Source organism: Balaenoptera physalus, assembly GCF_965194825.1.
Source record: "Balaenoptera physalus genome assembly, chromosome: X".
Classification (NCBI taxonomy): Eukaryota; Metazoa; Chordata; class Mammalia; order Artiodactyla; family Balaenopteridae; genus Balaenoptera; species Balaenoptera physalus.
The window spans coordinates 102,639,433-102,661,816 of record NC_138903.1 but is presented as its reverse complement, the minus strand read 5'-3'; the positions used below and the strand labels follow the sequence as shown (position 1 = coordinate 102,661,816).

General features: G+C 33.9%; 1 protein-coding gene across 3 annotated transcripts in view; it reads right to left on the bottom strand.

Annotated features, from left to right (window-relative positions):
• Positions 1–3,151: 3,151 nt before the first annotated feature.
• The window catches only part of SLC6A14 (solute carrier family 6 member 14), a 142,675-nt gene continuing 123,442 nt past the window's right edge, over positions 3,152–22,384 (bottom strand). For 2 of the 3 annotated variants that reach the window (XM_082445534.1, XM_082445535.1), the window contains 11 exons: positions 21,795–21,956; positions 20,855–20,993; positions 19,571–19,703; positions 17,843–17,983; positions 12,822–13,050; positions 10,875–11,000; positions 9,552–9,670; positions 8,905–9,004; positions 8,537–8,646; positions 6,342–6,509; positions 3,152–5,637 (listed from right to left, as the gene is read on the bottom strand). In XM_082445534.1, coding sequence (XP_082301660.1) covers positions 5,491–5,637; positions 6,342–6,509; positions 8,537–8,646; positions 8,905–9,004; positions 9,552–9,670; positions 10,875–11,000; positions 12,822–13,050; positions 17,843–17,983; positions 19,571–19,703; positions 20,855–20,993; positions 21,795–21,956 — 1,574 coding nt within the window. In that variant the 3' untranslated portion in view covers positions 3,152–5,490. Of the gene's footprint in view, positions 5,638–6,341; positions 6,510–8,536; positions 8,647–8,904; positions 9,005–9,551; positions 9,671–10,874; positions 11,001–12,821; positions 13,051–17,842; positions 17,984–19,570; positions 19,704–20,854; positions 20,994–21,794; positions 22,318–22,384 lie in introns of all 3 variants that reach the window. The other variant, XM_082445536.1, reaches the window with a different exon arrangement.

Sequence of the window (22,384 nt, the reverse complement as noted above, 5' to 3'; positions counted from 1 at the left end):
ATTCTATTGTTAGAGACAATGTTACTGGCCTTTACTCAATTTTATTTGATGAAATAAGAAATTAAATGTTAAGATAACCACAATTACATGCCAAAGGAAGCGTTATCACCCAACTATTAAATATTTAAATCCTTCAGTGTTCTATTCTTACTTCTCTTTCAGTTTGTACGCCCTACACTGACATGAGGGAGTTTCTTACACATCTAGAGCTTCAATTGTCATTTATATGCAGATGCCTCCCAAATGTACGTTTTCACTTATTTCCCTGAGACCAATTATTTTATGTTTCAAAGTCACCTCAAACTCAACATGTCCAACACCAAATTCACGATCAGCGTCCCCATACTTGGTTATTTCCCATCCATCCAATTGAGTAGGCCATAAAGCCAGGACCTTCACTCTCCTTTACATCTCATATCCTATTATAAGCTCCTGTGCCATCATGTACTTCTTATCACTTATCTCATTAATACTTTTACATTATTTCTGTGAGTATTTGATTGATTAATGTCTATCTCTCACACTAGAGTGCACATTCCAGGTGAGCAGAGACTTTATTTTTGCCCATAGTCATATTCCCAGAATACAGCACAGTGCCCACCCTTTATGTGGGAGTTTAATAAATACGTGTTAAATAAATCTTTAAGCTCTGAACTCATAATTGGGAAATAAGTTTGATATGAAAAATGTATACATGTAATTCCTCTCCTTCCTGTCTATATGAAGATTTGAGTTATTCCCCAAGCAGGGTTAGTGGATTACACTTTGACACTCATCTTGAGATTACCCTGGCTATTGCTTTTAGTTCTGCGTTTTAGTTCAGTGCCATTTTGTACATTTACCTGAATTTCTTGAACGCTTCTAACTTGTCTAGTACAATGATTCCTGTATCTATCCCCTCTCATTATCTAATCCAAATATACTGTTCAATTCCTTGGGTGGAGAATAGTAAATACTTGAGGCTCACAAGTGTAGGTAGAGGTCCTGGGGATGGGGATGAGGGTAAGGGAATGGGAGAGTTTATCTCAGGACTCATACTCTGTGGGTTCAAGTCGTGCTTTTGCTACTAGTTTCAAATGAGTTTACTTAACACCTGAATCTGTTTCTGCATTTCCAAAAGTAGACACAGTATTAAAAATACGTATAGCACAAAATGATTGTGAGAACTATGTGGAGGAATGGCCCTGGAATTACTTTTTAAACTGTACAGTGACACAAATGTACATTAACTATCCCAGTGTGAATAGGGTTGGAGTGAATCCTAAAATAGCAGCGGGGCTAGGGAGGAGGTATTTGGCCAAGACTCACAATTTGTAGGTAACTACTTTTACAGCCTTTCTACTTCGTTTTTGAACTTGTTTTTGAAATGAATAATGGAGTGGTTGCAGCAAAGATAAATTTATCTTAACAAAAAAAAAGGGGGGGGGAGCATTTTTAAAATCTAGTATTTAATCAGTCAATTTAGAGTCTGTACTTCTACCATGTTTCAGCTTCCCGAAAATCCCAAACTCTCCCCTCGTCTCTAACTCTGTAACCAGGTGGGCGGTTAGTAGGCGCTGCCTGGTTTCCTGAAAGCCGGTGTTACGTCATCAGGTTGTGAGTAGCGCCCCGCCGCGTGTGCTCAATTGTGAGGTCACAAGCCCTCTCCAGTATATAAGGCTGGACGCTGCCGCGCGTCCCAGTGGCACCAGGCGGTGCGGCGCGCTTAGGGTACTGGTCAGCGGCTTCCGTGGTCTGGGCGGCTAGCAGCCCCCTGCTTCCCAACTGCCAGCCGAGTGCTTCGCTGCCCGAGAAGAGTGAAGGGGCCATAGAGGAGCCATGAGTCTCCTGTTCCTGCTAGTGAGCTGCGTTCTGTTCGCCTTCTGGAAAATCCTGTTTCAGGTAAAGTGTACAAGAGCAATTGGAATTAGATGAAGCTCGATGAATACATGGACTGGGGAGGGGCCGTGTTTAAGAGAGTAGAAAGATAGTAAAATAAGAGTGAGGGGGAGGTCACCTCATTCCTTTTTCTTTTGAAAGAGCCCCAGATGTTGACTCTTTCCCCGCACGCTTCTCTCATATTGACCAGCGGGTCCACAGCTGAAGTATGTTATAAAAAGCCCCAAGTCACTAAGTGCTATGGTCAGCTTTTCACCCACTTGAAAAGTACAGCAGAAAGCACCCACTCCCCAGCACTACCTCCCATTTTAAGAACCTGTACTTTCTCTCTTCTTTGGCTTCTACTGCCACATGTGTTTCTGTTTGCCTCTTCCTCCCTTGTATTTGCCTTTTCAGCCATCTTTATAAGAGCTTTTGGGGGCATTCACAAGTAATTAAGGTCAAAATGTGGGTTTCCTGGTGATATTTAAAGTTCCAAGTGAAGTGCCTTTAGATAGGAATCAGACAGGATCCAAGTATAGACCTACTGGAATGCCCAAGAAATGTAAGCCAAGGGTATGGCATTTTGGCATTAAAAGGCTACTTTAATTTTTTTTTTCTCAGTCTGTGTTTGGGAAGGGCATATTTCCAAATCAGTGCATTCATTCAACAGATGTTTAATCTTGGGGGAAGACAATCAGTTCAGTTTGGTAAACCAAGACTAAGGATGTTATTTGGCGGTATTTGGATATTACTAAACTCAATAAACTACATATGTATAATTTCCTTCCCTTACAGAGAAACACTGGTGTAATGTCATCAAATTCGACTTCTCTTGCGCTGGTAAGATCATCCTCTTCTACTCAGTCAACTAAGAGCAATACTGATAAGTGTCTTTCAGTCAACAGTCAATGGGATATTAATCTCCAGAACTCGATAGCCGTGCAGAGGAAACTATTTGTAAACCTCAGCATCATGGAATACAATCTGGCTTAACTGGAACGATTCCTAGTTACTAAGGGTTTAAATCGTGCATTAAGTTAACCGGAAATCCGCTAACAAGCCTACAGAATGTAATGACACTGGAGGCAATCATTAAAGGCACTTTGAGTGGATTCATTTGAGTATATGTGTTTATACCAAATGAATTAGTATTTACAAGGGGAGAGGATGCCAAGTCAGGTACAAAATTCAGACATTTGTCAGTTTGCTCACTCACATTTAAAGAATTGATTATGTTGCTAATATATATTTCACTGGGAAAGGAATGAAAGCACAATAGAAGAAGAAACAGTTCGAGTTGTTTTCTTTTTAATAAGCTACACTAAAAAGAATATTCAGAAACAGTGATTTTAATTTCACTCAAGTGTGAAAGACAGTTTTTTCTAATGGTTTACAATACAATACTGTAAATGTCTCCAAGTTTGCATTAAAGTAAATGGGATTTGATGGAACTCTTTCCATTATGCAGAGTAGTCTTTCTTACCACTGTTGAATCCGTGTAATAATAATACCAAGAGCTACCACTGAGCACCCTAAAATGTGCCAGGCACTCTGCTAAGATCTGTACTTTACACAATTGTGAAGATAGTCACAGAAACTCTTAACTACTCTTTGTAGTCAGCTCTTGAAGTGGATTTCTTTTCCAGTACCGCCACTACCGCCAATTAGATATTATCAGTATTTCATTAGAAGTGTGCCTAAATCTTCCCTGAACTGCAAGAGTCACCGCAGAAAATTGCATGCATTTTTTTATTTGGTGAAAAATCCACACCTCAAATAACACCAAACTATAAGGGTAGAATGCATGTAATATAATATGGATTAAAGTTAACGTCTAAGCTGTAGTTATCTATTTCAAATAGTATTTTATAAAATCCAGTATAATTGAGGAATTAACAATCTGTTGACATTCACTAACAGCATTTGAGCTACGCTCAAAGAAAACCCTCAAAATATCTAACACAAGTTCATCTTATATATGTACATAATTCACTGAGGTTGTTCAGTTACAGGCCTACCTATCTACCTACCCTCATGCCCCCTCCCCCCAAAATAAGTTACCAGTTAAGAAGTTAAGCTTCAATCAAAAGGAAGAGGAAAAGGAATTTAAAATGTATAAGAAATTAAGGCTTAAAATTATTCTTTTATTCCTCATTTGACAAGAACAAAAAGCCAGCAGTAGTATAAGAGGTTCTTAAACTTTTCTGAGTCACAGATCATTTTTGATATTCTGGTGAAAACTATGTACTCTCACCCTAGACAAATGCATACACACATACACGTAGAAAAATATTACATGTAATTTCAGCTTCATACATTCTCTGAAGCCCAGGTTAAGAACCTTAAGAATAAATGAAAAGTTTCTTATGTAGTTAGGTAATGTTCACCATCCTAGGCTGTGATAGTAAACCAGTTGTCAGTGATATATAATCAATGTATAAATCTATTAGTGGATGGATCTAGAGACTGTCATACAGAGTGAAGTAAGTCAGAAAGAGAAAAACAAATATCGTATATTAACACATATATGTGGAACCTAGACACAGATGTGGAGGGCAAACGTATGGACACCGAGGGGGGAAAGTGGTGGGGGTGGAGGTGGGATGAATTGGGAGACTGGGATTGACATGTATACACTAATATGTATAAAATGGATAACTAATAAGAACCTGCTGTATAAAAAATAAATAAAATAAAATTCAAAAAAAAAAGTGGATGGAGCACTTAGAACCCCCATGAGTTGTCAAAAAAAAAATCTATTAGTGATATAATATGTTTTCATTAGCTTTTGTAAGCAAACTGGGATATAGGACTTTCTAATTTGGCTGCCCTCATTCTTGACAAGTTTCACACGTTTATCTCCTGTAAGTATGTAAATAAGTTACCACCCATAAGTAGTAACTTATTCAGATAAGACAAAATCATTCTACTTGATCTATTAACTAGAAGTAATCAAAGCTTCTGGATTCCATTTTCTAGATTTATCACTTACTGGCCATAGGATCCTTAGTTTTCTGTCTTACTTCACTATTTGTAAATAAAGAATGTAACCACTAAGTTCACCTAGAAAAAGTGAGCCATGAATACATGAAGTTTTTAGACATCTGAACCAAAAGTATTAAGCTACAGCCATCATATTATATACACAGTCTATTTTTTTCATATATATGGCATTTCTAATTAAGTGAGGCTTTCAATTTTAACACTGTCTTTTAAATATATTGATTTATTTTCCCCAGCTTTATGGAAAGGAAGGATTATGTACTAAGAAAACGTAAGCAAGTGATATTTAAAACCTTGTATAATAGAAAATATAACTATTTTCTAAATAACCAGTTCAAAATAAAGCCTTCAATATATTAGAAAAATATTATTTTTAATATTTTATTGTGAAATAGAGGCAGCTATGTGTGTGTTAAGATAATCCTAAAAGAAATATAATAATCACATTGCTAAACATTAGTAGATTCACATTTTTATATTACATTCCTGCTTAAATGGGAAAAAAAGCTCATCATACTATTATGAACCTAGTATATACGTTTTTCTACTCAACATACAAATAAATAAAAATTTCCTCTATTCTAAAATAATCACATTACACAACCACATATTTTTAAAAACTAGATCTCATTCTGGTTTTCTACTGCCACTAACAGTAGGTATTTCATGGTCAGTCTCTTTTTCACGATCTACCATGTTTTTATATCTTTCCCCACGATGTCTTTCCAGGTATGGCCCCCAGTTAGAAGCTGGTCTGCAGCAGCTTACAATGCGCTGAAAAGCAAAGAAGAAAAAATGAAAATTTTAGAGTGTTAAGTCTCCTTGCTAACCAAAATGAAATAAGAACCATAGAAAAGTAAAAAATGATCATCTAAATTCTTAATATACTGTCTACCAAAAACAATGATACTCAAATGTAACCAATTGTTAATAGAATTGTATTAACTACAAAGCCAAAATAATTGAGTATGTAAATGATTTCAAAAGAAAGTGTTTCGTGAACCCATTCAAGCAACAATATCACTTCATACACTTTCACTGAATTCTCAGACATTTCTATCCTGGCCTTAGGGTGAGGGTTAAGTGAGGATCTAAACCAGTGTATGCCTGGGAAGTTTCAAGAACCAAAGAAAGGGTCAAACCATTGACCTAGATCCACAAAGCACTCACCTAGATCTTGAACCCAATCTGCCTGCTGAGCCTACCTTGTCATTGTCCTATTGAGATGTCATAATCAACTCCCCTAGGCCTCCATGGAAGAGGGATAACTCAGGGTCTAGACTGGGTTCAAGAAATTTACCAGAGTTTTCCCAGTTTTGACATGCTATTACAGTATCTATTATAACCACATGAAGTTTTAAAGGCGAAAATTATAGATATAAAGGAAAAAGGTCATTTGCTTTGTGTCATCTCAGTAGAACTCAGTACGGGTATAGATAACATAACTTTTAAAGTATAAATAATATTAACATGCTTACTTGAAGGATGGTTCCTTCAGCTTGAATTATTTTTATAATAGCCATAATTGGAATCCAAATAATGCAGAAAATAATCATACACCAGCCTATAGCAACTCCCCAGTCAGGGTATGGAATTTGGGCATACTCAGGTCTATGAAATTGTACCAATGACCAGATCAAGATTGCCTGTGAAAGTAAAATATGAAAAGAAAATGGTAAATATTAAACTTTATTGCACTAATGATTTCATTTGCACTAAGTATTAGCAATTTGATTCCATTCCTTAGAAATAACTTATCAAAAGCAATTAAAATGAAAATACATTCAAGCCAACTAAGATAATCAGGTAACTAGCCAGAAGATAAAATACTAAATGAACCAATCTAAATAACTTGTATTTGGCTCTGAATAGATTCTTCCAAAATTAGCACTTCCATATACTTATAAAAGATACAAATACTTGTACAACATGTATTTCAATAAAATACTGAAATACAACAACATGTATTTCACTTATAGTAGCATGGTTTTATTCTGTGCTATAAGCTAGCCAGCATATCAATTAATCAATGAGAATGTAAAGTACACTTTAGTGAACATGCTTTGTACCTTGCTTAGCAGTTGTTTCTATTATTTTCCACTACACAGAGCATCCCTTACTCCACACCCAAAACACACACGCATTCACACATTGGTACATAATTACCAAAGCACCCTTCACTTTCTTATTGAGAAAAAAACAAGCTCAATATATGTTTGGGCAAAACAGTGACTCTTCAAGATGAAAACACTTTAAGGCCAAGTTTTTTAAAAAGTGTTTAAAAAAAAAAACCTACTAGAATGTTGCAGCATTAAAACTAATTATTTAGAAATCTGTAAAGCAAACAAAACAAAATGAGCAAAAACTAAAAAATCATCTAGTAGTTCCTCTAAATTTACCTGTCTTGAATTTTATAGCTATTCAAGTTTAATTTTAGAATGAAATAGATTAATTTCTTTCATTTCATTACAGTAATTTAAGTTTACTTCACAATTACCATAATTTTACATATCTACAAGAGAATGGCTGAGGGATAGTGGAATCTAATATATATGACTTTATACAAAATAGATGATAATGTATATCATTTAATATCTAATACTTTTGCATTTTAAAGTAAATCCAGTTGTCAAACCTAGTAATCAGTGAAAATTAGCTGGCTAAAAAGTCTAGTTAGATCTTCTAAGTTGGTAAAGGGCTTATATTATTATGGAGACTTGTGGAGACTTGTCAAATAAGGAAAACAATATTTAGTAGCACTGTGAAAATCATTTAGCAAGAATATAGAGCATCCAAATATTTTATTTCAGCACACCCAGTTCCCAACCGCTCACTACTTGAACCTGACCTTATAATGTTAAAAACACCCTCTAAAACAAATTCTAGATCAAATTATGTAATGGCCTTTTCTAGGAAAACCTTTGAAGCATGGGGGCAGTGAGAACCAAAGCATCCTCTATAAGGCTTTGCCACTGCCCCACCCCCACCATTATCTCTAGTCCATAGAATTCTCTGTCCCATTACGTGTTTATTTTGGCATTCAGCCTCTTACTGTCCTGAGCTTTTATTTAAAGATATCATGTCCATATGTCATGTTTCTCCAAGAAGACATCTTTTGCTTTCCCTCAGCTCCTAGATAGCACCAATTTTTAACATGAACTATTGCCTCTATTGACACACGTGAGTTTCTTTTAGTAATTTCAGATACTAAACACTTCCCATAAAAAAATATGCATTAACAACTGAGTGTTGTTTCTTAGCAATTAGTATATTTAGATTGAATTCCTTGAAGGCAGAGACTGGGTCTTAAGCAGAGAGGTTAAGAACATTGTAGATCGCTCAGCATATTTTTTAGGGAATGAGCAAATGACTGGTTTTTAAAAATTTATCCTATTGATAATTTTTAAGTATCTAGGACCTTTAAGTCTATAGGAGCCTGTTTATTTTCTCAAATGGTAACTGTTTAAGCCTATGGCCTCAAAAATAATACTACAAAGAAAGGCATTGTAATTTAGGCAACTTGGAGGCGCCAGTCATGAAGTAAAAGTTGAAAATCATTACTTTATGACATTAATTTGCCTTACTGTATTCAGTGTGAATAATTCAAGTTTACCTTAGAAGTGTTTAAATATATATATTATTGATACCAAATTCATGGCATGTTAATACTTACCGTTAAAAGGACAGGCGTAATGAAAAACCAGCAAGCTCTCCACCATAGCCAGAATATCCACCTTTTTGCTCCAATCATCATTTCTATATCTTCAATGAATCTGTTGCCTCCTAAAAACAACAAAGAGTACATTCAGCCTTTATTTATACTTTCATTCATTAATCATTGTGGCCCCAAGTTATCTTTCCATGTCTAAACATTTTCCAATACTACAGCAATGAAGCATACATATACCTTTAACTACATTTTATTCATAATAAATTTTTGTCCAGTATATTATACTTAGCTATCACAGTAAACATAATGAGAAGGAATCAAACTAAGTCATTTTAGTAAAATGTGTAGATAATTCTATAGTCACTATTTACCATAAATCCAGATGATTCCCATTAGTTCCAGTATAGCTGCGATCAAAATGCCCCATCCAGCACAGAAGTGGTCAATCAGATGAACCCAGTAAATTCCAGCCTACCAAAAAAAATCAGTTACTTTTAAGTATATTTTTAATTATTTCTATGATTGATGAGGTACTCAAATTGAATCTACTAATTTGATTTTAACATATGCTCCTTGGTTTCACCTCTGCCAAAATGCGAAAAGGAATGTTTTCAAATGTAAACACAAACATGGCTTTAAATATCTCAAACAGGATGTACCTTTTATTCTATACTGAGTCACTGTTAAGAAATAAGCATTTGGAATAGTTCATTATCAAATGATATGCAGTGTTTGCTCTGTAGTAGCTGCCAAGAAATATAGCCTATGTTTTAAGTCTATAACTTTATTGTAATTGGGGAAATGGTCCACTATTGGGCTTTTTCCCCCTCTGCAAAATATACTTACTATTGAAATTGTGTTATAATGGGGAAAAAATCTGGGCTAAAGCTCAGAAAATCTTGATGCAGGTCAGACTTGGGCTTGTCACTAAACATCCTCTTAAACCTTGGCTTCCTCATTTAGGTTATAAAGTACATTCCAACTAATATTTTGTCTATGAAAAAATGCTGTAGTATACCTGAGTCACACAGATGAGGCCAAGGAGAAACAAAACCAAGCAGCAACACAAAGTTATGGGAGCCCTCATTTTCTTCATCACTTTGGGAAATAAATCTTGAATCGTTGTTGTAATCGTTTCTTCAGAAGGGAAAAAATGACATGTCAACTCATTTGCCCATAATTTTAATCACAGAAATCAACTTCTATTAATCAAATTTACAAATATGTGTTGAGAATATACGCTGGGCCCTACTTCTTACTTTTAAAAATCCACGGGGTCCTTTCTCTTGGCAGCGACCACTCATCAGTTCTGATAAAAATCAAATGCAGCTCTATTTGTTGTTTTTAGTCTATTTTATAAGGTTTTTCATTGGTAGCAATTATAAGGTAACAGGTTCCCGAGGGCTGAAGTAGTTTGAAAGAGGGTTATAGGGAAGGAAGAATTCTAGTAGAACTTTTAAATAAGGTGAATATTTGAATAAATGACATGGAGACAGAAAGGCCTTCTAGGTTTAAGAAATAAATGTGTTCGTGAAACAGGGTACTGGCTAAAAGTAGGATATATGAGTAAAAGGATTAAGAAACATATTCCAGATTTTTGGAGGGCTTTGAAAGTCAACTAGAGGAAGCTGAACTTTATCCTGTAAACTATTAAAATGGTTTATGTAAGAGCACGATATGATGAAATTCAGAATTTTTAGGTGTGTACCCTAGGGAAAATCCCTATGTGTACACAGAACCATGTGCAAGAATAGTCATTGCAGCAGTGTGTGTAATTTTTAAAAATTGGAAATAATCCAAATGCCCATCATTATGGCAACAGATTGTGAATTAATTAGCGCTATATGTCTATGTATCAACATGGATTCATAATACATATAAAAAACAACTGTCAGAATGATATGTATGCTATGAAACTTCACATTTATGTGAAATTTTTAAAATTTATATGTTATTTATGGATACATATAAAATGTATACAAACATGGTCTGAATAACATACATAATCCATGGTGACGGTTGCTTCTAAGAAGGAAGAAATGTGAATTGTATTAGACAGAGAAACACAGGGGACTTCAAATTTATCTATAACAGTTTAGTTTTCTAAAAAATATCTGAAGCAAATATAAAATATTAATCTCTGCTCCTTTTGGGTGTCTGATACCATGAGTACTTTGTATTTTTCCATATTTAAAACTTAAGTTAAAAAGAACTTTCAGAAAGATGATTCTGAGAGTAAAAGCTAGAGGGGGGCAACAAGGGTAAGAAAAGGATGTTTTTAAGTAGAGGAAACATGAGTAAAATATAAGAGGGATATGTTAACATTGGGAGTATTACTTACCAACGGAAGCAAACTGAGAGTCGAGACCCAAAGTCAAAAGCATGAAGAAAAATAATATGGACCAAAATGGCCCACCTGGGAGTTGAGCTAGAGCTTCTGGATAAGCAATGAATGCCAAATCAAAACCTAAGAAAAATGAATGGCATTTTAATTTAAAATTAGTTGCCAAGAAAATTCACATATTTGAACATTTTCAAAATAAGATACTAGAAAAATCTCATTTTAATTTGGCAACCCAATCCATAATATACATTCTTTAGCAACTGTTTCACTTTCACTTTTAAAAGTGTTTGACTGGGTTGTTCTACGATGTGATAATGTGAACATGTGACGTGAATTAAGCTAGTGAGATAAATTTTGTAAATGGTACATTTCTCACATAAGAAATCTTAACTATATCAATGATTTTGTTCAGCTGATTTTATTTATTTTTTAATTAATGAAGAACAATTGTCTTAAACTCCAGAAACCTAAATTAGGTCACCTTAGCCTAGAAATTCTAAAAAAATTACGCTATCAAGAAAGATATGTTCATGGAATTAACTTTTTAGTCTTTAACTCTCTTTCCAAATGTTTACCCAAAATCACTATATGTAGTGCCATTTAATTTATTTTTTTCACTGTACATTTCACAGCCGTGTAGTGCCATTTTATTTTTTTATTGAAGTATAGTTGATTTACAATATTATGTTAGTTTCAGATATACAGCATAGTGATTCAGTATTTTTTGCAGATTATACTCCATTATAGGTTATTACAAGGTAATGGGTGTAATTTTAGTGCCGTTTTAATTATTATATGGATACCTGCAAAATTGTATGTAATGAAACTATAAATTGAATCTTATTTTCTATTTGTTTTTTTGGGGGTTTTTTGACTTATTTTAAACATTTTATCAAGAAGGCACATTATTTTTTTTTTAAACAGCAGGTTCTTATTAGTCATCAATTTTATACACATCAGTGTATACATGTCAATCCCAATCGCCCAATTCATTCTATTTGATGTATGTTACCTTTAGAGACGCTTTATAAAAAAATTTCAGTCATGTTATATGATACTTAGTTTTAAGTATTTTAAGTTTCTCCAACCTCCCAGAGGACTGACCTAGGAGTCAGGAGAATTAGCTTCTAGCCTAGGCTCTGTCACTTCCTAATGATTCGATTTTCTGCAAGACATAACATTTCTGTGCATCAATCCATTCCTCTGTAAATGAGGAGCTGGATACTAGATGATCTCCAAAGTCCTTTCTAGTCCTAACATTCTATTCTCATTCATCAATCTCTCCATCAAATGATACTAACCATAAATAGAAATTTAATAAGAAAGTCCTACTTAAAAGAGCCCTAGAATTCTGTTCCTGAGGATCTTTAGGCAGATAATTAAGCATCCCTAGTTAATGTCTTTAAAGTTAGGAAGTTCACTAATCAGATTCCTTTAAAGCTGGACACAGCTGTATACTCAAAGTCAGTTGTGTTTCTATCTGTATGACATTCGTGCGTTTTAAAAATTCAGACTTAATAGTGTAATTTTACATGGATTAATTTTTATATATAGTCTCTCATATATTCATATATACATATTAACACACACATGTATATATATGTATGTGTATATAGATATACATACACGCAAATGAAGATAATGCATGTAAAGTGCGTAGCATGATGCCTGATACTTGCAATTGTGCAGTAAGTAGTTCATATTAAGGACTAAACAAAATTTGGAAAAAATATTCTTACACAAGTGTTCTGTAATGTACTGTTGTTTCTCAGATCATCTAAGAATTATTAAATCATTAAAACAACCAAGTTATATAAGATGAAATGAGAAAGAAAACACAATACCCTAAATCTTGAGTGCTTTAATTGCTATAAAAATATATCAGAGTTTCTTAAATGAGCTATATTGAGTTCATCAAAGTTAATAATATATAGCATTACATACCTGATTTTACAACTTGAGAGACTTCCTTTCCAGATATATGAGCCATGTGTCCCAATATAGAAAAAATAGCAAATCCAGCGAACACACTAGTGAGGCAATTTGTCAAGCAAATTACAATGGCATCTGAGAAGCAGTTGTTATTGAACTTATTGTAAGATGACAGAGCAACTAAACCACCCCAAGCCACTGACAAGGAATAAAATATCTGTGTGGCAGCATCTTTCCAAACCTACAAGAGAAAATAATATTTAAAAACACACTCTTAATTTTTCATTTGTATAAAATATTTCATATATACAAATGAATAAATATTCATACAAGAACAAAATAAATACCCAGGTACCCACTACTCAGCTTAAGAAGTAAAATGTTAGTAGTCTATTAAAGCCTCCCTGTGCCCCTTCCTGATCATATCACCCTTCCAACCTCAGTGGTAACTGCTATCCTGACTTCTGTGTTTATCATTTCTTCAATTTTCTTTATATTTTTACTAACCTAAACTATATGGCATTTAGCTTTACATGTTTCTGAGTTTATAGAAAAGTTTTCTTAAAGCACGTAAACTTATACAACCTGCTTTTTCCATTCAGTAGTGTATGAGATTTTTCCATTATCGATTTGAACCATATGAAATTTCAATTTTGTAAGTCAAAAATGAAAGAATATAGGCAAATTCATATGGTTCAATTAAATGTATGTAGTTCTGAACATTTTTTTCCACTGTTGTATTGCCCCACTAAATATTGCCAAATTATGCTCCAAAGTAGTTTTGTCACTTTGCACTCCCACCAGCTGGTATGAGAGTTCCCATTCCCCTACATCCTTGCCAACACTGGTCAGAATTTTTAATACTGTCCGAACTAGTGGCTGTGAAATGAGTTTTGATAACCCTAAGTATTTTATAAGGTTTAGCATGTTTTTATGTGTATATATTCCATAGTCTTTTCCTGTGAAATTCCTGTTCATATTTTTTGCCAATTTTTTGTTTGGGTTATTCACCTTATTTGATCTCTAGGAATTCTTTATGTAGTTCGGATTCTAATCCTTTATCTGTTATATATGTTAATTTTTTTCTCCCAGTTTGTGGCTTATTTTTTTCACCTCTTAACATTGTGTCCTTTGATGAACCAAAGATTTTGTTTTAATGTAGCTGAAGGTATTCATCTTTGCTTTTATGTATTGTTCTTGATTTCTCTGACTTAAAAAAAGAATCCTTAGCCCAAGGTCATAAAGCTACTAGCCTATATTTTCTTCTAAAAAGGCTTAAAGTTTTGCTTATATCCTTAAGTTTTCAGTTCACCTGAAATTGATATTATGCATATTAAATTAGAAATTCCAACACATTGTTTTCTAAATGGAATATCAATTATCCAAAGATCATTGATATTATCAATTATGTCCAAAGATAATTGATATTTTCAATTATATCATTTGGATATCAATTATATCAATTGGATAGTCCATCCCTTTCCCACTGACCTGCATCCCCACCTCTGCCGCATATCAAGTTCCATGTGTTCATGAATCTGTTTCCGAGATTACTATTCTGTGCCACAGGTCTGTATGTCTATACCTAGGCTAACACCACATTATTTTTATACCTATAGCATTATAATATTGTTTCATATCTGGTAAGACAAGTCTTCCTCACTTCTTCAGAAACACCTTGCTTTTTTGCCTTTTCTCCTTTGCATAAATTTTAGAATAAATTTTCAAGTTCCACGGAAACTGTGCTGGGAATTTGATTGGAATTCTATTTACTCCACATATCAACTTGGGGACAATAAAAACATATTAATTCTTAACAAGGGTGGTACTAGGCAATTTTTGAAGAATGATGGTACATTTAGGCATCCCCTCAATCATCCAGTACCCTCATTCCATGTTTTGATTAGAGCCCCACGTGGCTGGCCTCATCTCTCCATCTAATTCGACCCCTTTATCATTCCCCCTTTCACAATTTACCCCTCCTACGTCTTTGCTAAAGGACAATAATAAATCTTAGAAACTAACCTAGGTAAATCCATTTTAATAGTAAAATTCTGTAGATATAACATTACCCCAAAGAAAAATCTAATTGTGAAGACTTCACATAATAGGGCTGGCATGTATGTAGGCAAAAGTGTGTTTTTAGTCCATCTGAAAACAGGACTGATCAGTGGAAGGCAGGCCGTATAACATGGTGACTAACAGTTCTTGCTCTGGAGTCAAAAAGAATGAAGCCTAAATCCAGTGTGTCTCACTTTCATTGAATTTGATTTATTTAACATCTTCAAGCCTGTTTCATCATCTATAAAATGGAGATGATGATGATAATAATGATAGTAGTAATAATTATGTGTCCTAGGAAGGATGTGAGAATTAAATGAGATAACATATGTAAGGCAATTAGTAGGATACTCAGTGATAGCTATTATTGTTTTTATGGAAAGGAAACATAAATTGATACTCAGTTTCTTTTGTGGAAGTTAAAAACAATAATTTTCTCCTTGAAAGGTATGTAATCTATTTCCAATTTCAATTGAAATAAAGCTGTTAGGAGTGAAATAAATACTTACTAGGTCCTCAGAATACAGCTTGATGTTAGATTATTATTACATTTTATTTCTCACATGATTTTGTTATATATAAGTGAAATATATATATAGTATATATACTGGCAGGAAGCCAGTAGGAAGTAAAATGGATGGATAAATAGATGGATAGATAGACAGCTAGATCATGGTTATTTCACGTACATATAACAAAATCATGTGAGAAAAAAATGCTTTCTTATTTCTCAGGCAGTTGTACATATTAAGAAATGAACAACATGCTTATGTTGGTCTCTCAGCTGCTTTGACTTGATACATTATGTATGCATATGTGAGTGGGGGGAAGGAGGCTGGAGGTCGTGTGGCAGGTCTGGGTTGTGTAAGAATGCTACTGCATACCATGATGTACCTAGGCTGCAAATAAAAGTGAAATATAGTTCCAAACATAGTTATAACCTCTATATCTGCCCATCTCATAGCTATATACAAGATGAATAGTTGAGTGATTAGGAAACCTTAATTCAAGATGCAAAAGCAGGCTATGTAAATTTAATTAAATGTGAATCTTCCTGGGTCTCAACTTCATCACTGTAAAATGACGGAGTTAGTAAAATAGTCACTGGAGACCCCTCTAGCTATAAATTCTATGGTTCTCTACTGTCCTAGAGATATCAGTAGAGTTCAAATACTTAAAGAAAAGGAAAAAATATATACTTATGATTGCATGTTTAGAATATGGATTGGAGAGGAACAAAAAACATCTAAGAAAAAATTCTCATTGCCAGCAAACCCAAAGAAGGCCTGAGGGTAGTGTTTGTGTTGGGGTGAGGAGGTAGGATGGTTAGACTGTATGTTTCATAAGGAGCTTTAGGCTTAGCTCTGATGTTTTAAAGACAATAGAGACACTGAAACACAGACCAGTATAAAATAGTCATATAAAATTTTCAGGATAGTTTCATGGAGCTATAAAGCCCAGGTGATCTGAGGCTTGTAAAAGCCACTTAAAGGAATATCAAAGGGGCTTTTCAACTGTGCTCCAAGTTATGAGGTTTAAAGAAAATGGAGGGTCCACTTCTTAGGGAAAATGTTGCATCTACAATAATATAGTATTATATAACAGCAATAATTAAAATACTTGTGTGCTCATATTTATATAACTGTTTACCATTTCAAAGAACATTAACATATTTTATCTTGTTTAATAACCTAACAGAGGGAAGATAATGAGTCCCAACTTCCATTTTATTTCTCATCTGTTACCCAAAACGGTGTAGTTGGAAAGAGATTAACAGACAAGGTTAAAAGATATGAGGCCCAAGGTAAATGAAGAAATCAACAGTGGCCTACGGACACATCAAACTATGTTGATCTCCAACACATAAACAATAAAAGTTCATAGTTCTAAAATAATTTACGGTTTTATGGTTAATTATTGAGTGAAAATTATTTGGACACACAGAAGGTAACTGAAGGCCAGAGATTGACCTCTCAATTTTCAAAAAGGTAAAGGATGGACTTCCATGACTAAAAACTGATAAATTTGACTTGCTTACCAGAAATGTTCTACAACAAATAATTAAATATCCGGATTGTGAGTATTTAGAAAGTCACAATTGCTGGAAATTAGCATGAGTTCCACAAAGAATACCATAGCAAACTAAAACTAATATCCATTTTGGCTAACACTACTAATATGGTAGATATTATAGTGTTTCTTGATTTTAATGTAATATCGTGGGGTTTTACCTGACCAGAAGCTTAATGTGTTCCAAGAATGTGACATGACTACTAAAAAAGTGGAAGTGTTATTAGCCTGTATCAATAGAAGCATAGTATATAGAGTACACTTACTGACAATGCTGTCTGCAGTCAAAATTGTAAAAGATTTTATGTACCTATGATACACACAGCCATTGTCTGGAGATGGACTAATATTAAAAGGGGTTACCAATTCATATTCATGGCACATATTTATGTGTCTGGTACAAGTAACAGTTTTGTTTATGGAATGCTTCATCCATTTCAAATTTATGTTTTAACTTCATAATATTAACTTTTGATATTAACTTTTGAAGACAATTAAAATTTATATTAGACCATTAAACCATCAGCTATAATCTTTAAATCTACTACGAGTTTCTCTGATAAGTCACATAGCCCTAGTCATCAATTTGTGGGTATTCATGCATGAAATATTCTTTTTCAGATTAATAAGCCCCAAATCCTTTTGGTCAAATAGAATCAGTTTGAATAAAATGACTTTGAAAATCCTATTGCTAAAAATGATTGCCTCACTTCCAATAAGAGAGCATTAGTGTCATGTTAAATAGTTAAATCAGACATCCCAGGGGACGGAAACACTACTAAACTTAAACACATGTTCTTTTGCAAGCTACTATATTATGACACTCAATGGCAATCAGAGATTTTCAATATTGGCTTTTACATTTTACCTCCTCAGATAATTTGAAATCCAAATTGTCTTACCTCAGCTTCCCTAAGTTTTGTAAAATTTGACTGTGCTCCAATATAGTATGAAATGCCTTTTGATGCACCATCCAGAGTTGCCCCTCGGATCAGCAGGATGAGCAAGACAACATAGGGGAAAATAGCTGTAAAATACACCACCTACCAAGAAGAACAACCAAAAGTTCATGTTATTGTTTTAAATCATGGTGTATAATTATATACAAATAAAGTTATTAGCCATTTGAAATTAGTAAAATAAAGTATCAAAGATTTCATTAGGTTATTAATGTCTGATAATACTAATACCAATGTTGGCCTAATTTTCTCCTTCTGTTCTCACCACTCTCAAATGATCCACTTTCAAAACACTCTGATGTATGAAGCAATATTTACCAGGTTTGTGTTGTAAATACACAATACATTAGCAATGGTAACTTGGAATCTAGATCGAGTGCTTTCCTAAATGTATCCTAATAAATGTCTGAGGGGACTGAATAGCACCTCTTGGTAAATTACTGCATTGATGTGGGAAGGGAAATGATTTTAAACCCTGCAATGATACTCAATCCCCAAGGAGAAGGAAAATCTCCTAGTAGGTGTCCAAATCCCATGAAAGTTGATTAAGTGAATACTGGACACTTGCTATTATTATCCTTAAAGCTACCGTTAAGAGAGTTTGATAGCACACATATATACGTGTGAACTGCTTGTGTCCTAGATAATACATGGTTCCAGATGAGCAGACTGCCTTTGAGGCTGGGTTTCATTAATGTGGATGATTTCTTTGGTCCATAGATGTCCTATGTTTGATAATATGCCCAAGGAGATGATTTAAACAAGTCATCCAGAGACCAATAAAAATTAATTGCGTGGGTAAATGGCTTTTAATGGATTCTTTCAATATTAACATCAAAAAGGAACCAAACGTTTCAAAAATGTGCAATTGCAACATTATTTTGGAAAGTTTCCACTGACTTTGTGATGTTCACTGTATTTTTGTGATCTAGCAGCATGTCTCATTACAATGTAACATTAATTGACTGTGCTAGATATTGTACCAGAACACAAAGATAGTATCCACAGTTATTCCTGTCCTCTGTCTTTAAGGAAATTTCAGTCTAGTGGTTACAAACACATACACATTTACTTTTCTGAGTACTGTACAACTGCTCACAGAGAACATTTCATATTGTTCTCTGAAATTGCCACAATGCTCTCTGAAAGTTTAAAAAATAAAACAATGAAGTGGGAAATGTTTTTCAGAAGAGGACTCTGCTGAGACAAGGTTCTGAGTCAATTTTGGCAAGCTTTAAGAGAACAATGGTATAGTTTTTTTCCTTCTCTCTCTAACAAGGGGAATCCTGACACTGTTAACCTATATAACATATATAACAAGGATCTAAACTTTCCAAACCAAACATTGCAATATATAATTCCATTCAAGATGCTTCTTTATTATAGTAGGACAGAAATACTCCCAAGCCTCAGAATGCTGTATCAGCTAGAAGGACCCAAGTTTAGAGAAATTGCACAAATCTAGTACTAATTTTTGCTTGTTTTGTTTTCTTTTTAATAATAGCAGTGTTCTTATGTATTTTCTTAGAGCGAGACTGCCTACTTAGAAAGCTTTTCACACATTTGAATGTTCCCATCATAGAAAAAACATGCATTTGGTACTACCTGGCATTGAACTACAATGAAATGGGAAAACAGCTACATCACTGTCTAATGTGTTTTCTAAATTACCTTCCCAGAAGACTTGATTCCTTTAAATAGTGCTGTTCCAACTATGAGCCAGGCCAGAAGAAGACAAAGTGCTAAATACCACACAATGACTCCAGTCTCATCCAATCCGCTTGACCGTTGGAGCGCCACTTTACTGAAAACACATAAGCCCTTTGATGAACACACGATCACTTGTCTTAATACATTGAATTTTTTAATATCTTTCATCCAGGGAGAAGCTTCATGAGTATTTTATTAATACATCAATGTTGTATGAGCCTTTTATTGATACAATTGTATGGAGGGGCAAAAATAGTTCAGTGAAAAATTAGGCTCTGAACTTTCTGGTCAACTGCAGCCAATCCAAAATTCCAAACCCCAGAATAAAAGATCCACTCATTCCTTTAGCTATGATTTTCCCCTAATATTTCAAAGCTCCTGTATGGAAAGAAATTAACCTTACATCAGATTATTTCATTTTACTCATTACGGTATTTTTTTCTCAAGTTCAAATGATGGAGAAAACATTTAAATTGTATTAAATATTTTCTTATTCATCATACTTGTAGTTACCAAACCTAAATGGTCCCATTACTTATACCTTTTTCAAAGGTATAATTCCATGATTTCCACTAGGGACATATATGGATCTAGGATTTTAATTCTTAGCTTGATATTTGGAACATTTCAAGGTCCAAATTTTAAAAGGGTCACACAGAGCAACAACATGGAGCTGAGGAAGAGCTCATTACAGCAATAGTCAAAGAAGTTATGTAAGGGTAAAGGGTAGGTATACAGTAAGGAGATTAAAGAGAGATCACTTAAAATTAATAAAAGCAAATATAACCCCAAACATCTATTTTTACCATATAATGACAATTATAAGCAAAATGGATAATGAAGAATCGCAGCCTTAAATAGCAATTTTGCCCCCAATATTACTCATCACCCAACTGTTTATCATTAGAACTTGCTCATTATAGTCTAAAAGTTGCATATTTTTCCTTCAAAGCAATGCCCTAGCTTCTAGCTAATAAGCACTGTATAAATCATCACTGACAACATTGTGCCCATTTAATAACTAACTTATAAATGACAATCTGTTAACTATGAGCTAATTTTGCAGGCTACTACTACTCACACAGGCTAGGTAAACATTTGAGTCAAACGAAGTATAATTTGCTCTGACTCCCTCGCGCTTTTTTTTCTACTTATATGAGTTAAGAAAAGAGCTGATCAATATTTTATTGTTATAAAAATTTTTAATAACATCCGTTTAAGATGTAGATAATTTACTGTACTCACTTCCAATATTGTTCACTGGGAAGCTGCCCTGGCTGATAAACTTCACTTCCATTGATGCAGGTAGAATTGTTGGCGTCTACCCAGCTTTTATTCACTTGGAAGATTTCACCTAGCTTTATACTCACATTACAATGTGTCACTAAAAATTAGAAAAAAGAATACATACACAGACACACACTTAGTTTTAGAAGAGTACTTACCTGGAAAAAAAAAGTTTTAATGATGAAATATTTAAAGTACTGTCTAAATTGTTACTTGGTGAAGGTGGAGTAGAAATCTTACAAATGGAAAAAGCCATGCACATTCAGCATCTTAAATCCTCTCTACTACTAAGCTGGGGGTGAGCATGAAAATATCTGCCTTTTTAAATTGTGGTTATATTTATAGTAAAAACAGCTATAGAGTAATAATCATTTCAGTTTGGATTTAGTGCTCTAAGGAACTTTTCATATGTGGACTTATTTAACCTATATAGATAAATGACACCTTTAAATTCCTAAGAAGTGTTAAATCTTTATCACTTTATCCTCCAATATACACAGGCAATCCCAGTGGTAATAGTCTACAATATTGATGCTACATTATCCCAAAGATTAGCAACACTCAACCATCAACTGAAACACTACTACTATCATAAATAGTGCTTTTCTCTCTTACCACTTTCCCATTTTCTTCCTTTTCTTGATGCCCACAACTTAGGCCTGCAAGAAGTACTCCAAGTAGTGGTTTAGCCTTGCTGGGTGCCCTCAGTAATTAACATATGGCATTAATCAATTTTCAGGTTATACATGCTTTATTCTGCTTTTATCAATAACCTATGGCTCACTTAAAATTGAACGTAAATTGGTTAGAAAATGATTTAACCCTTTAATCTTCTTAGAAAATATAAAAGAATGATGCAGAGTTAATAATACTTTTTAAATAAATAAATGAATTTTACCTATAGGCGATCTGCTACAGGTTTTATCTGCCCAATAAGAACAATTTTGCCATGGTAGTTCACGTTGAAAAGAAGCAAACATGTAGTAAAGACTATAGGCAATTATGACATTATAATAGATTGTCACAAAAATGGATATCAGGACCATTGTAATCCCCACACCTGGAAAAGAGAACAATTAAAATAAAAAACAAGTGAAATTTGTTTTCCTAATTCATAAAGCTGCATTTCAATTTCCACAAAATCTATTTTAAAATGAGAAAACTGTTTCAATGTTTTCTCTCTCTTTTTTTTTTTCTTTTTTTGTTGTGGGGAGGCAGTACTACTGTCTGAGTAGCTTTCTTCTCAAAATTATTTTGATGATTGACTTTCTGAGACAGTTTTTTAGTTGATCAGAAAAAGGTACTAAGATCAAAGACCTGTATTAAGCCATCGAATTCACATAAGGGAAAACCATGTTCATTATTCTTTCTTATTAAGTCTGTAAATTCTGGTCAGAGTGGATACTATTAAAAAAAAAAAACTATTCAAAGCTCATATCCTATCGACTCGCTGACCAATACTTCCCTCTTCATCTATAAACCAACATT